At 32.6% G+C, this 17,880-nt stretch overlaps 1 protein-coding gene across 2 annotated transcripts in view; it reads right to left on the bottom strand.

The window, feature by feature from the left end:
• Positions 1–17,880, bottom strand: part of bdg (sodium-dependent transporter bedraggled) — a 219,154-nt gene that overhangs the window by 49,798 nt on the left and 151,476 nt on the right. For both annotated transcript variants that reach the window (XM_075371551.1, XM_075371552.1), the window contains one exon: positions 5,418–5,557. In XM_075371551.1, the coding sequence (XP_075227666.1) occupies positions 5,418–5,557 (140 nt within the window). The remainder of the gene's footprint in view (positions 1–5,417; positions 5,558–17,880) is intronic.

The following is a 17,880-nucleotide window of genomic DNA, read 5'->3' as shown; positions in this document are numbered from 1 at the left end:
AGGGAAAAATTGTGTAGGCAGGCCACGTTTGGAATATGTAAAACAAATTGTTAGGGGTGTAGGATGTAGAGGGTATACTGAAATGAAACGACTAGCACTAGATAGGGAATCTTGGAGAGCTGCATCAAACCAGTCAAATGACTGAAGACAAAAAAAAAATAACGTGACTTTGAAATGTGAGTTGGTTAAAAAAATTAGATCCCCTAAGAGAATGAGAATGATGCAAATATAAAAGGCAGACCGCATCTGAAGCAAAGTAATGGAAAAAAGGTATTTTACGGGAGATTGTGTACAAGGAATAGTTCCTTGTATGCTACAGCATAGTGCTGTAGTAATAGAATAGCAAGGCTTAGCCAACATCCAAACCCAGCTGGGTTTGAATGTCGATATTACATCTGGTGTGACTCTACCTATTTGATAACTTCAGAAAATTAATGCATATTTTCACATTCCAGAAAGCCTCTTTTTTAAATTAATATTTATTTCAAGTCAGTACAAATTGCTTATTAGTTACTGGTAAAGACAAAACTTGACAATTTCTTTTAATAGTGAAATTTTATAAATATTACTTTTCAATTTAAGTTTTAATACAGGTTTTTTGAACTTAATATTTATTTATTTTTTATTTTTTAGTTATTTCATTCAATTTTTGTCACTCATGATTAGTAGTTAAACTTTCATAAACGAATTCATGTAAAATAATAAAGACATATTTCTTGTGCATTTTGATAAACTGTAGCTCACACTCTTTATCAATCTCTTTACATCACTTCTCTCTGCATTTTTTCTCTTATAAACAAGCTCGTTTGCATTGTGCTTCTTATAAATGGGTTGTTTTTGTCTAGGCAGTTCTTTTTTGTGGGTGTATCCATATTAAAAAAAAACTTAAAAAATTACACTAAAAATTGAAGTTTTCTCACATTTTTAAATTATGAGTTTTTGAAGTCAAGATCAAAATAAAAATTAATAGTCGTAGTTATTTTTAATTCACAGCCAACTTATAAAAGTGTAATTTTTATTTAATACATAAATTACAGTAGTATTTAGAGGTATTATAAACGTTTTTAATTTTTATAAAAGAATACACTTGTTGGCCCTTAATAAAATAGCAAAATAAATGAGGTTTATGTTATCTTATTAACTAAATAAAAAGTAACTACGGCTGTTCATAATCTGATAGATTATTCCACTCAAATCTGTACTTTTCTCTTCTAGTGAATGCAGTAAGTAAAGTAAGCATTAAATACTGTCAAAGCTTCACCTCCGCTCCCCGGCAAGGGCACAGAGGATGCGCTTCTTAGGGTTATGGATTTGGCTTCAGCCAGCGAGTGGAAGTATGTACTCGATGTCTTTTTGGACATATCCGGGGTGTTCAACAACTTGTGATAGCCCTCTGCCTTGTTTCAACTGCAGCAGCGTGGTCGCACGCTAAATGTGATCAGAACTTTCTCGAGTTCCTTCAGTTACAGAACTGTCGTCCTTCGTGACGGCAGTTCGCAGGTAGGAAAGACCCTGTCTAAAGGTTGTCCACAGGGCAATGTTCTAGGTCCACTCTTCTGGGTCGTTGAGTTCGATTCTCTCATGCGATTGCGGATGCCCAGCGGCTGTCTAATCGTGGCATATGCCGACAACGGGCTGCTGCTGGTCGACGAGGGTAACTCGCATGCCGAGATAGAGCTCAGAGCGACACAGGCATGTAAGGTATTAAGGTTGTAGAGTCTTCAGAATAAGATGGTTTTTAGTGCGGAGAAAACCGCTATGATGTTCTTGAAGGGTCGTCTAGCCGCAACCCGTCATCCGCGGGTTGTGATGGATGGCCTTCCGATTAGGTATGTTGCCGTTCAGAAGTATCTGGGTGTTATCCTTGATGAGAGGCTTCTCTTCAAGGAGCACCTCCAGTTTGTAGCGAAGAAGGTCATCGATGCTTTCTTCGGTGTCCGTAGAGTCATTTATCCCGATTGGGGGTTGAACTATCGTACCATGCGTATTCTTTACAAAGGTGTCTGTGAGGCCATAGTATTGTATGCTGCGCCCGTCTGTGTTCGTCGTCTATAATTCCAATGTTGTAGGGATATTCTTTTGCGAGAGGCAGTCACTGTGATCGCCGGCATAAAACCCCTTGAAATTTTGGCTACGGAACGTAGGCAGCGGTATATTTCCAAGAAGGGAGGCTTTCTAACGTCAGGGCGAATGCGAGAAATTGAAGACCGAGGTTTGGACTCTCGGCAAGCTAGGTGGAACGATTCTTCTACTGGTCGCTACAAGCATGGTATTTTCCAAATGTTAGGGAGTTGCGAGCGATTAGCTGGGTTTCCCCCCGATCGGCATATTACTCAATTTCTTTCGGGAAATGGTGCTTTTAGGGATAGTTTGGCTAGGTTTAGGTTGATTGACTCCGGTTTGTGTCCGGACTGTAGGGTCGATGACACGGTGGACCATATCCTACATGTCTGTCCCCGGTACGAAGCTGAGCGTACCAGAGTTGTTAGGGAACTTTGAGAGAGTAAATTCCTTCTTTGATCTGCGAGTCAACTGGAGGACTCGTAGAGATTGGGCAATTGTTGTTGGATTCCTTCGATTCCTCGCCCTGCGTAGGACGGCCGAGGGGACCTAGTAGAGTAGGAACTCGGAGGGCTAGGGTCCGCCTGGACAGTTTGACTGGCCGAAGGTATGCGCTTTGGCAACGAGCCACAGTTAGCAGATTTCGGGTGACTAAAGTTATATATATAAGCTGTCGGCGGGATGGCGACTGCACTGCCGTGGGCATTGGATACCATGCAGCCGTGAGATGTAGCAGCATCTCGACAATGTTTTATTGAGGTGAATGTCACGCGGGACTCTGCAATGGAGCCGAGTGGGAGTAAGAGGTCTGCCCGCCTCTCCAGACCGGAGTTCATAATTAAGTCTGGGGTTTGAACTAAAGTTGAGTTCAGTAAGGGAAACTAGCACTAAATTTCGTTGTTGCAATGAACATCTTTGGGGGTATGTTGTGTTTAATGCCTCGATTTTCGAGATCTTCACGAAATTGGCTCATAATAAGTAGAACTAGGCGCGGGGTTCGTGCTTCCGCGAACTCGATTAGTTAGTTCAGAGGGATACGATGTAGGAGATTCAAAATGTCCGGACGAGGCCTACAGCGAAAGCAAAAGCTGAGTTAATATATTTCCGATGCAAACGTCTACCGAGGCATTTACATCGGTGGCATCCCAACGAGGCCAGGCTTACTACTATGAGATGTAAAAAGTCAGGGGGCGATAGATGACTCCCGTTAAAGCCCAACAGGGCAAGGGACGTCACTTGGCGGGTGTCTTCCCCTACGGGGTTGGGATGTCAAAGCTTCACCCGATAAATTATTTACCTTAAGTTAATTGCAGTTGCCAATGATCGTGCAGTTTTGTTTCTGAAATTGGGATACACCGGTTTAAGGCCGTTATCTTGAAAAGAAAATCTTTTAAGATTTTGAAGATTACAATATTTAGCACACATATGTGTAGTACTAAGCAATAAGATATTATATAAGCAAATATTTTTTGTTCACGTTTAATTCAAACTAATCTATTTACATAAATTATAAACGTAAAACATAAGTCTTAAGTCTAAATTATATTTTATAGATAATTCAACACTTCTTCTCTATGAATTTTCTCAAATAAGTTTTAATAATTCATATCAGAGTGTTCATATTTATTTCACAAGCAAGTATCATGCCAACAGTAAATGTACTCTTGATTATTACTCGTCAGCAGAGAAATAATTTATCAATAAATATCCTACAAGATCATTCAACAGTACTAACTGTTTCCAAAATAAATATTATTCGGTTTAGTTTTCTTTATTGTTTATGATAGGAATAAAATTTTATCTTTATTCAGTAAGGTATTTCAAAAATTCAAAAGCCTGAAATCACGATCTAATTTTACGATAAAAACTAGAATTTTATCAATATATGGAACATATTGATTTGTTCACAAACGCCAAGTTTATTTCATTACAAGTATACTCCAGAAAGGGATTAATTATTTAAATGTAATCATAGTAAAACTAATATTTAATTTTGGATCTTAGAGATACTACGACACATGTAGATGATATTTATTTGTTAAGTATATAAATAGTCTCTTTTTATCTTTCTTATATTGTCAATCCTTTGTAACTATTCTACTGATATGAACGGATTTTTATGTTGAGAAAGAAAATTTTATAAAATTAAAGTTTTATTATCGAAATGAGGCACACTTGAGTACTTTGCGCTCCTAAATATATCACCAAAAAAAAAAAAATCTACAACTTCATCCCCCATTCAGCCGTCAAAGTAGTGAAAAACAGCTTTTTGAAAATTTCTCAAAAACCTCTCTTTTTAACAAAAAAAAAAAAAAAATCTAATGTGGGCGGGCACCACATGACTTCCTTGTACACCTATTAAATTACATGTACGTACTTTTTTTAAATGAAAAGTTCATAAAATTTTATTTGATTAATAACTTCTGATATTTTTTTTTACTGTTGTTATTGAATTATTATTTGTCGTAAATTTTTTTTTTACAATCAATATATTTAAATTAAAAAAGTTAAAAAAGAAAATAGAAAAGGAGATGGTCTCATTCGAACCAATGTGTCTTCGCCTTTTAAGATCCAGATATTTCATTAAAATTTTATTTGGCAATAACTCTGGAACCGATGAAAATAAGTAACATTTATGACATATCGTTGAAAAGCTCTCGGTTAGAGCTTGTTAAGAAAATACAAAAATGCAAAATCCAAATCTTTTGGATTTTGGGTTTTTTGGACACTTTTGTTTCAGTCAATTGCAATCAAAAATGGAGGTACACAACTAGATGTTACAACAGTCCTAAATACAAAATTTCAACATCGTACAGCTAATTGTTTTTGAGTTATGCGAGATACATACAGACGTTACGCCGAAACTAGTCAAAATGGATTCAGAGTGGTCAAAATTAATATTTCCGTTGAAATCTGAAAACTGAAATTTTTCGTGATCATAATACTTCCTTTACTTTGGTCAAGGAAGTAAAAAAACAACGCAGCCATACAAATTTAAATTTCAACAGATATCTATTAATTTAAATACGTCATGTTCAATTTTTTCAAGTGTGATCAAAATAAAATTTCTTTATGAATTAAGATTATTTATGAAGGGGGAGTGAAGTTTCAAAAGTTTTTTGGCAAAATTTAGAGGGTGTTGTTGGATACGTTTGTAACCCATTCAAAAAAAAATTTTAATTTAGTAAAATTTACATTTTCAATGTCGATTTAATGTCTTAGAATTCTGTTACATAATAATCACCGATTTTAATACTTAATTCATTAGTAAATTTTATTTGAAAAATGTACTTAACATTCAAAGCATTTACAATTTTAATTTGAGAACAAGTTAAGAGCAGTATTTTGTTACTTACCTCCAAATTGAACACTATAAACTGCAAAACTTGATATGTTGAAAATACCCAGAGTACAGCTGAGGCAGGCGAGCAGTGAACTGAGTCCATGAGACCACTGGCCGAGTGGACTCTGTGAATCATTGGTCATCTCGTACGTCCTAAAACACAAAGCACATGCGATATAATTAAACGCGCAATATATTTTTCTCTTATATTTATCATCGTAAACTTTTCTATTCTATTTTTCCATCGAATTGATTATACTGCACATGAGCGTGCCAAACCCAAGAAAGAAAAACTCTGACTACTTCTACTCGTGTCTTCAAAGCTTTTCCATAAATAATGTAAAATAAATTAACGTGCTTTTTTCTCCTAAGAAAGGAAACATTCTATATTGTTTTACTCACCACGATAATCATTTCATTACCGGATTAATATTCAAAAACAAAAAGAAATTCAAATTAAGCATAAATTATTATCAGTCTAAATTAATCTTATACCTAGTTACAGCAGTTAAATATATGTGAAGTAAATTAACCTCAAACTACATATTACTAATTCTCTGTTAACATGTTATAATGTGTTTTTTATCCCCCCCCTGGAGCCAGATCTGAAATCAAGCATGAACACAGCTCCAGGGGGTGCCATAGTCTCAAACCGCCTAGTCGAGAACTGACATTCCCGCCGCACAGCCGGTCTTTAATTAATCACCGTGCCTCTAACGAGGAGACCTTGTAGAGACCGGGACGATGGTCTTTCTTTACCCTCCTCGTGGAAGTTCGATCGGAACACTAAGGGAGTCCCTGTCCAATCACCGGCAACCGGCAGCAGAACATCTAAGCGGCCCACCCCTCCTGCCTAGGGCTATCCCAACCCAGGTCTTTTCCAAAACACAAGACTTCTCCAAACGATATACAAGTGCACTGTACACGCTGGCTTTTAACAATTAATCGGTACATATGCCTACCCTCAATTTCTTATATTTGTCCGTGTTAGTTTTTTCTTCGAAATTACATTCGATTAGTCTGAATCAGAGCAGGATTGATCACTGTTCGGGCTTTTACGGCACTTATTACTTACAGCATGTTTGGATGCAAATTAAAAAATACAATAATAAATTTAAAAAAAATCAATGTAATAAAAACATTAAAGATTGGATGCAAATTAAAAGAAAAAAAAACGAAAATAAATACAAAAATCAAAATAATAGAAACGTTACAAAACAAATGTAATATATATATACGTAGAATTTGTGGAATTTTTGCTGTAAATTATATCTTTTCAAATATCTGAAAATATTATTTGATTATCGACAACTTAACAAATTAGATTTATGTCAAATCAAAAAAAAATCTACTTTTTGACACAAACTTTTTTCAGTTTTTCATGTAAGATTGCAACCGCTAATTTTACTATATAATTTCTTCCTGTTTGTTACTTCCTTGTATAAAGTAAAGGTATTCCGATGTTATAATTATGTTAAAGTTAAAAAATTATGCAAAACAGAAAAAATCAGAGAAAAGCATCAAAGTAGTCGATTAACTGATGACTCCACTCGATTATTTCATCGATCGAAAAAAATTTCGGTTTTCAGATTTCAACGGAAAAATCCATTTTGACGATCCTTGAAACCACTTGACTAGTTTCGGCATGACATCTGTACGTACATATTTATCACGCATAACTCAAAAACAATTAGCCGTAGTATGTTGAAATTTTGGATCTAGGACTGTTGTAACATCTAGTTGTCACCTCCCGTTTTGATTGCAATCGACTCGACCAAAAATGTACAAAAAAAGTTATTTTTGGACTTTTTCTTAACTGCGTAGTAAACCCTCATCGAGAGCGTTTCAATGATATATCATAAGCGGTACTTATTTTCATCGGTTCCATATTTATAGCCAAATAAAACTTTAAATAATGAAATAGGAGACGGTACATCGGTTCGAATCCGACTTCATTTCCTTTTTTTAACTTTTTTTTAAATATATTGATTTATTAACAATTTTTAACCTCCGGTTGTAAAAAAATGTTTACAATAAATAATTACTAATAAAAAAAAAGATGAAAAAATCAGAAGTTATTAGTGAAATAAAATGTTAGATACTTTTCATTTTAAAAAGATGTGTATATGTTCTTTAATAGGCGTAAAAGGAAGTCATGTGGTGTCCATATCGGATTTTTTTTAGCATAGCATTACTTGACCTACTGGCCAAAATTTTTTGCTACCTGTACCTCAAAATCAAATTCAGACATATGTTCGTATGAATTTTTTCATTATTTTATAAGAGGAGAAACCTTATAAACCGTGACCGAAGCTTTCCAAAAACACCCGATATGTGTTTACAATCTACGACGCTATATTACAGTCTGATTTAGTCAAATATATCAGATAAAATTTTAACGGTGACAGCAAAGAGATTATAAAAATACAACTGATGGGAGAGAAGAATTCTTAAAAAATATGGAATTTTTTGCAATCGAAAAGAATATTATATAGCAGAACAAATAATTATATGAATCAAAATTTAAGAATTAAGAAAAATAACATTCACATTGAATAATATAGTTTCAATTTATTAAGAAACTAAGAAATGAGGATTAAATTAATAAAAATTACAAGTGAAAACAAATTTTTAATCGAGAATGTGTTTTTATCAACCGATGACTTTGTTTTCTAATAAAACTGGTTACATATTATTAATCTATTGTAATCGTATTCTGAAACGAAAACGGCAGTAATAAATCATGTAATTAAATTTGGACGATAGTTTTAAATAACTTGTTACATTACTTTTAAGATTTTAACCGACTTCAAAATTAAGAAAACGTTTGCAATTCAACTTGAAAGTCTTTTTTTAATCTTTTTCTCCAGTAAATGGATCAACTTCTATAATAATTTCTTTTTTAAAGGAATCATACGGTGACCAATCATAATATTATTTTACAAATAATGTGCGACAAATGTTTTAAACAATAAATTATACGGTTTATATACACAATTTTGTTTATCACTAGTTAATATTGCATTGAATATAAAGCCATTTTTATATTTTAGATATTTTTTTCATGAAAATTCGGAAAACCGAACACATTTTTTTAAAATAAAAAGTACATAACATTTTATTTTATTAATAACTTCTGATATTTTTTTCATTTTTTTTTACTGTTATTATTGAATTATTTATCGTAAAAATGTTTTTACAATCGGAGGTTAATAATTATTAATAAATCAATACATTTAAATTTAAAAAAAAGTTAAAAAAAGGAGATGAAGTATCATTCGAACCGGTGTGCCTTCGCCTTCTAAGATCCAAATATTTCATTTGTCTATAACTCTAGAACCGATGAAAATAAGTACTACTTATGATATATATATCGTTGAAAAGCTCTCAATTAGGGCTTATTACTGCGGTTAAGAAAAAGTCCAAAATTCAATTTTTTGGGATTTTGGGCTTCTTTGGACACTTTGTTCAGTCGATTGCAATCAAATAGCGAGGGTACACAACTAGATGTTACAACAATCCAAAATCCAAAATTTCAACATCCTACAGTTAATCGTTTTTGACTTACGCGAGATACATACGTACGTATAGACGTCACGCCGAAACTATTCAAAATGGATTCGGAAGTGGTCAAAATGAATATTTCCGTTGAAATCTGAAAACCGTAATTTTTTTCGATCGATGAAGTAATCGAGTCGATCGACTACTTTGATGCTTTTCTCTGATTTTTTTCTGTTTTGCATTAATTTTTTAACTTTAACAAAATATAACATCGGAAATCCTAGCAATTTCTTTTATAAATCGTAATCTTTGTCTTCCTTTACATTTTTACCTTCTACACATCCCTAAAAAATTGGCCCGTCGACTGAGTTCACCTCCGTTAAAGATTCTTCCAGAAATTTCTCCCCTCTACTATCATTTTAAGAACTTTTTGTTTCATATTACATCAACCCATCTGATTTTCAAAATCCTATTGTAACACTACATTTCAAACGCCTTTTGTTTTAATTCCTTTCTGTTTTTACGACGTAAAGTGTTAATTTAATTAAACTTTTAAACGGAAATTTTTAATTAAATACAATAAAAACATTTTTACGGCGATAAAGCGCATACATATTTTTAAGGGTATCTTTCTAATTCGTAAAGCTATATACAATACAAATAAACTTCTTTTCTGTATAAAAGATTTTCTTCTAGCTTTTGCCAAACCGTTTTAAATAACAAAATTATGTAATCTTTTGTTAACTATTTTTACCCGTTTTAATATTTAATTCCTTATTACCTCTTAATCTCTATGATATTTCATTAGCTTTGCTTTACTCTTATTTATTTTAAAATCGATAAGCGACAAAAAAAGCTGTTAAGAAAAATAATGGTTTTTCAATTTTTAATTTTTTGTTTGGGGTACAAATTTAAGATTGTTACTTTTAATTCAGTTCCGTTATAAAAGTTAAGTATAAAAAGTCTTTAAGTTAATATTTTCTTTTTTAAAGCTAATTTTTACTTTTTTTTTAATGCGATCGTTTAGCTTCTCCGTGTTCATTTTAAACAGATTTTTAAAAAATGTCTTATTTTTGTACACCGTATATCAAAATACAAAAGACTGTATAAAACTTTTTTAAATTTACTTTTAAAAGAAATTACATTATAAACTGTACCGTTAATTAATTCCAATTTACAATTAAACGATACAACTATTAATAATATTCTTTCGTACTAAAATAAAACTACTAAACGAATTAGTTAAATCGTAATTTTGCACGGTCTAGCGTTTACATAATTTTATGAAATACAAAATAAATATTTAATACCTTTCGGTTGACGTAACGTGTAACGCAGCAGCATTGCTGACATCATTACCGATGCTTGTTCTAGCGCTATTATTTGTTGTAACATCACTCTCGCCGTCATTGTCACAATCACTACCGTCGTTAAAAGCGCGTAATCCACTTATATAAATTGGAGGCTCTGAATCGTATTCGATCATAACTGAACTAATATATCCGTATGTAATCCAATACGTATACATTCGTAGATATATACGCACACACGCGTGCAAAAATGCAAAGAGAATATACTAATCTCTGATAAATTTATTTTAAGTTGTAGCTAAAACCTAAGAAAATATAATTAAAAGTAAGTTCCGGTGATTATTACAGTTAATCTTTATACTTAACTGTGTTCTACGTTTAGTCAGCCGAGAAGACGCATTACATTCTGTAGATTTTTTTTACCTTTTTTATACTCTGTCATTTTGTTACAAAGACACAATAATATACATGAAAAGCGGATGAAATATAATTTAATAATTTTAATAAAATTAATTAAAAACCTTTTTTTATTATTGTGTTTTTTATGATCTCCACAATGTACTGCTTTTTCGGAATGACTATTTTTTTTTATCAAAGATAAATTTAAAAAAATAATTATAAAGATATGTTTCTCGATAACCGAGATTTATTTAAATATCGGTTTTTTTATTATTTAAATTAAATTTATTATTTATAGAATTAATTATGTTTTATATAAATGAAAGTTTTAATTAATATTTTATAAAATATCTGTGTTCAGACGATCTACGAAAATACACGACTAAGATTATAAAAAGAACGGAGTGGGATGCCGCGATACCCCACTCTTTAGGCCATTCATCAAGCATATGAAAAAAATTGACAAAAACATCAAATTTTTAATTTGAAGCCATGATTTTTATATAATCTTACATATCACCATCAAAGCTCGTTGTCAAATCCACTCTGAGATACCGTCCTAAAATTATTTTTTACCTTTTAGTGCGTTTAATTAATTAGTGGTGTTTTAAAATTTTCTTTTACGTATTTTTCTTTTCTATTTTTTAGTCTTCGTACATTTATACTTTACAGCTGCGCTACTGCACAGGTTTGAGCGTATTTAGCAAAAGATCAGACGGGAACGTTTTACGGCGGGTGAGTGCGATCAAAACGTAGTGCTAAACGATTTAATATCCGGATAACCAAGATCCGGTCGATCAAGAGTGTATCCGATGCGTTAAACAGTTAGCGCTCGACCCGGTTATACGTACGCCGTTTGAATCGTGAAAATCGGACGAGCGATTGCCGAAACACTACGGTGGCACTCCATCGCACCCCTTCTCCAATTTACGAAGGCGCCCCAGGGGCGCTTGAAAATATTATCCTCCGAAGGGCACCGCTGGGAGCGGATGAATATATTGCGGAGAGAAGTCGAAAAGATTTGTCAGAGCGCTAGGACCGATCGTTTTCGATATATTTGCGATTTTCGTCCGAAAATTCGGATCCGGTTAAAAAGACTAAATTTTCCCAAATCTTCGATATATATAATAATATAACAAATATACAACCGACCACCAGGCGACATGCACTAACGAATCGGGATTTTCCGCTAGCGATCGGTACAATCCGTGCTAAGCTAAGAAGGACGCACACGCAGATACATACAAATGCCGTTTAGCAGGTAGGATATAATTTACTCAAACTTTCAAGAGATATATTTATAAATCATAACGATATTACGTTATATATTATTAAGCTATATTAATATCGATAATAAAATAATAATGGAAAATATCTTCGCGTTCATTTACTTGAAAAAAAGAAAAGATTTTACTCAAAATAATATTTTTAAAAAAATCATGAATATCGGTAATTAAAATAAAAAATCAATCGATGAATTCACTTTTATAGAACTTTGATAAGATAAATTTAATATTTACAAAACTGCAGGTCGGTATTATAGTTTGTTTTTATTTTTTTACTCCTTTTATACGATACTTCGAAATTTTTTTTCAAATAAAAAAGAAAGAAAATAAGAGAATAAAAATGTAGAATAACCCCGAGTTAACTATCGCAATAGAACCCGCACTTTTCCATCGCACTCCGAACACGAAATAAATTCACGTACGCACAGACGAAACGAACAACGCCGATTAAATGTTCGCAATACCAAAAAACCACTTAAAAGAGAGAAAGTAGTAAAAGCGGTTCAAACATAACAAGGAATAATAATAATAATAATAAAACGCCGACTAATACGTAAATAAAGGTGTTCAATTTAAAGACAAGATACGATTCATAAAAAGAAAGTGGTTTACTCGAACAAAATACCACACAAACACAAACGTACATATAAACGCATTAAAATTTAGATAATTAACAATAAAAATAATAATAAATTATAAACTCGCTTAATACATTAAAATAAAAAATACAACAGTCTTTCAAATAAAACAAAACAAGACTGATTTTCTCGTATAAAAACGTGAAATAATATAAGGAGAAAATAATATTTGGGTGTTATTAAGTACGGCGAGAGGGGGAAGTAGAAGGGTAAACAAGATTAATACATTGTTAGAGATATATCAAAATTATTAAGTAAAAAAAAAAAATGAAAGATAAAAATGTAGAACAGTCAGTCAAGGGCATTACACCAAGGTGTTCATAACTTAACATAAGATTATAGGTAACCGGATAGGAAGTATATAAGTTACGGATACGACCAGAAAGATAGAAACAAATTTAATCTGAATGTTACTAAATTTAAATAATTTTTTAAGGACTACCAGTACATTAAGAATGTCGAGTTGAAAAAACAAAAAACAAACAGAACCGCGGCCGCTAGCTTCACATAACAAAAACATCGTAAATATAGAAAAAATCGTCATATAAGTGCGCCTAAAATATGTTTCTGAAACGCGAATAAAATCGTAATCTTTTTAAAGGAAATACAATCCGGATCTCTGAAACCTTTTCTTTTGAATAAAAAATTTGATTATTGTGAATATTAAAACGTACAATTCGCTTTGAAACGACTTAATAAACGTTAATTTATCCTTGTGTTTATATTCAATGAACCTAAAGAGTGTTCCATAAGTTTCCATACGTAAAAAATAAATGTTTCTATATGAAAACCATTTTTATTTATAAAATATGATCTACATAAAGTTGCTGAAGAACACGTAACCCAGTAAGTTTCCATACATAGGAAAATTAAACATTTTTTATCCTAAATAATTACAATGAAATTGTAAACCGTATGGCAAGAGTCTCGCAGACATCATCTTCCGCTCAAAAAACAAAAATTTCTGTAATATAAATAAAACTGTTTTTAACAAAATGATCAAAAACGGTAAGACACTACGTTTCTTCAATCAAAATCTGTTAAATTAGAATTAAAAAAAAAAATACATTTTAAATATATGCAATAGACAATAATAGATATTAAACAAAGTTTAAGCGTTACATATAATAAGAAAATTGTTACAAAAATCATACCGGGCCCGATTTCATTTATAAGACATATAACATTTACAGAATTAATACAATTCTTATGATTATTAGATGTTTAATAAATGAAGGAAAATTTTGGGGTACATAAATTAAAATATAATAATGTGTTAAACAAAGATGGTACACCAATATATAATACGAAAGGTAAAGTCGATAGATGGGTGGAATACATTGAAGAGTTATACGGAGGAAATGAATTAGAAAATGGTGTTATAGAGGAAGAAGAGGAAGTTGAGGAGGATGAAATGGGAGAAATAATACTGAGATCTGAATTTAAGAGAGCATTAAAAGATTTAAATGGCAGAAAGGCTCCTGGAATAGACGGAATACCTGTAGAATTACTGCGCAGTGCAGGCGAGGAAGCGATTGATAGATTATACAAACTGGTGTGTAATATTTATGAAAAAGGGGAATTTCCGTCAGACTTCAAAAAAAGTGTTATAGTTATGATACCAAAGAAAGCAGGGGCAGATAAATGTGAAGAATACAGAACAATTAGTTTAACTAGTCATGCATCAAAAATCTTAACTAGAATTTTATACAAAAGAATTGAGAGGAGAGTGGAAGAAGTGTTAGGAGAAGACCGATTTGGTTTCAGGAAAAGTATAGGGACAAGGGAAGCAATTTTAGGTCTCAGATTAATAGTAGAAGGAAGATTAAAGAAAAACAAACCGACATACTTGGCGTTTATAGACCTAGAAAAGGCATTCGATAACGTAGACTGGAATAAAATGTTCAGCATTTTAAAAAAATTTGGGTTCAAATACAGAGATAGAAGAACAATCGCTAACATGTACAGGAACCAAACAGCAACAGTAACAATCGAAGAACATAAGAAAGAAGCCGTAATAAGAAAGGGAGTCCGACAAGGATGTTCCCTATCTCCGTTACTTTTTAATCTTTACATGGAACTAGCAGTTAATGATGTTAAAGAACAATTTAGATTCGGAGGAACAGTACAAGGTGAAAAGATAAATATGCTACGTTTTGCCGATGATATAGTAATTCTAGCCGAGAGTAAAAAGGATTTAGAAGAAATAATGAACGGCATAGATGAAGTCCTACGCGAGAACTATCGCGTGAAAATAAACAAGAACAAAACAAAAGTAATGAAATGTATTAGAAATAACAAAGATGGACCGCTGAATGTGAAAATAGGAGGAGAAAATATTATGGAGGTAGAAGAATTTTGTTATTTGGGAAGTAGAATTACTAAAGATGGACGAAGCAGGAGCGATATAAAATGCCGAATAGCACAAACGAAACGAGCCTTCAGTAAGAAATATAATTTGTTTACATCAAAAATTAATTTAAATGTCAGGAAAAGATTTTTAAAAGTGTATGTTTGGAGCGTCGCTTTATATGGAAGTGAAACTTGGACGATCGGAGTATCTGAGAAGAAAAGATTAGAAGCTTTTGAAATGCGGTGCTATAGGAGAATGTTAAAAATCAGACGGGTGGATAAAGTGACAAATGAAGAGGTATTGCGGCCAATAGATGAAGAAAGAAGCGTTTGGAAAAATATAGTTAAAAGAAGAGACATACTTATAGGCCACATACTAAGGCATCCCGGAATAGTCGCTTTAATATTGGAAGGACAGGTAGAAGGAAAAAATTGTGTAGGCAGGCCACGTTTGGAATATGTAAAACAAATTGTTAGAGGTGTAGGATGTAGAGGGTATACTGAAATGAAACGACTAGCACTAGATAGGGAATCTTGGAGAGCTGCATCAAACCAGTCAAATGACTGAAGACAAAAAAATAATAAATAAATAAATAAGTAAATGAACTCGGGCCCAGTAAGAGTTTTGTAACAATTTTCTTATTATATGTAACGCTTAAACTTTGTTTAATATCTACTATTTTCTATTGCATATATTTAAGATGTATTTATTTTTTTAAACAAAATTCTAAATTAACAGATTTTGATTGAAGAAACGTAGTGTCTTACCGTTTTTGATATATCATTTTGTTAAAAACAGTTTTATTTATATTACAGAAATTTTTGTTTTTTGAGCGGAAGAAATGATATCTGCGAGACTCTTGCCGTACGGTTTACAATTTCATTGTCGTTTTTTGGATATCGCTGCGTTTTGTTAGATTTAATTTTTTTTTACGGATTAGTGATTTTTATCTATCTTATGGATTTATTAGTAAAATTTATTGCCTTTTTAGAAAAAGCAAATATACTTTTTTGAATTCTCGGCCAATTTTTTTTGTTGATACGAATAGTCAAATCGTTTACTTCGTACCATATTATTCTTTTTTTAATAAAATTATTATAATGACTTTCACGAATCGAAGATCCGGGATATGATATTGCACTTATTACTTTACTTTGTAATTATAACCCTCGATTTTTATCGTATCCGTGGACACGCTTTTTATATTATTGTTAAATGAACTTTTTAGTATTTCTCCATCGATTAGTTCAAATAGTTCTAATTGTAGAATAAAAATTTTACCGATCGAATTTATTTCTGTTTTACGTAACAAATCTTTTTCGCCACATTTACAACACTTTCCTACCGTTCGTGTTTTATTAGCGGCTATAATTTCTTGTAAACTAAAAATTTTATTTTATTTTTTTGAATCGATGGGAATTAAAAAAGTAGTTTCATCTTCAGTACTTTCATTTACATAAGAACATTTACTATTAAAACAAGCGATAGTATATTTTCTTTTGAATATTATTATTTTAAGTACATTATCAAGTTTTTGTACGAGATCAATCGTAAACTCAAATGCGCCGTTAAGTACTTCTACCTAGCTGCGCGATTCTTAAACCCACCTTTTTTGAGGAAAAGTGACATATTCGTGTCCTGCGGTTCGTCAAATAGAAGAAAAAAACGTTTTATAACAAAATTCGAACCATTTTTTGGGAAGTATTCTTTATTACAAATCTAATTGAACTGAAATATAATGTTTTCGTGCTTATTCTTTTAATTTTTTTTCCATTTTCATTTCACTTTTAGGTTAGGCCATGTTTAGAACTGACTTAGCCGTGCCGTCCGGTTCTGCGGACTGTTACCGGCGAAGTTCTGACGAACTTCTTCATGATGGCCGTGGTGTATCAAGAAAACGTAAATCATTCCAACGAACGTATCACTAACGCCATCGCAAGCCTATTTCTATTTATAGAAACTTTATGGGACACTCTGTACAATCTTTACTAAAAAGAAGTCATTAATTCTTTAAAAAAATTAAAATATCAATCTCCATCAAACCGGACAACAGAACTGTTTTCATTGTTTTCATTTAGTTTAACCCGACACGTCGTTTAAAAGATCCATTTAAAATACGATTAAAAATATTTCTCGTAGAAAAACAATATTACTCTGTCAATGAATTATTAATTTTTTTTTTTTTTAATCCTGAATTTCCACATCTCTTTCGATGTGTAAATAAATATTTTCTGAAATAATTCTCTACGTGCGATCAGAAAGTATCCGCCCTTATTTGTTATTGCGGTAACCAGTCGTAGCGCAGGATGGGAGACCGTCGTGGAATGTGACCTTGACTTTTATCGGTCGCATGCGATTCACCGTCTTGCTGCAGTTGCAGCCACTCGCTGCTTAGCGACCGTGAAAGTAAAACGCGTTAATAGAATCTGTCGTGTTTTCCTTCGTTCAAAACGATCGAACGGTCCGAGCAGAGAATCTGAATTAAATTTTTCAGAAACTTCCGACGCGCAAGTAGAGACAGTAAGGAAGATTCAAACGGCTTTGGTTGATCAAGCTACTAGTGTTACACAAGTTAGAGTATCGCCGTTTCCAAAGCGGCCGAACATCTGTCGAAAGTGACGAACGCTCTGGCAAACCTTTCACCGGCAAAAATCGAGCGGATTACTTTAACATGACGATGAACGATTGTCGAATAACGATTAGATAGCTTGAAAATGAACTAGGAATTTCGTTCGGCAATAAATCAGCGCGATCGATTTTAACGGAAGATCTCGGGATGCGGCGCTGAACAGCAATTTGTCCCAAAACTTCTCGCTCGTGAACAAAATGAAAACCGTTTGAAATTTGAAAAAGACATGCTGGAACGTGCTACTAGTGATCGCTTACAAAAAAAATAACCGGAGATAAAAACACGGGTCTACGGCTACGACCCCGAGACAAAGGTACAGTTGTCCCGTTGGAAAATCCAATTTATCTGCGGCAAAAGAAA

Source organism: Lycorma delicatula, chromosome 7, assembly GCF_047948215.1.
Source record: "Lycorma delicatula isolate Av1 chromosome 7, ASM4794821v1, whole genome shotgun sequence".
NCBI lineage: Eukaryota > Metazoa > Arthropoda > Insecta > Hemiptera > Fulgoridae > Lycorma > Lycorma delicatula.
The sequence above is the reverse complement of the archived record's forward strand: the minus strand, read 5'-3'. Positions and strand labels throughout refer to the sequence as shown.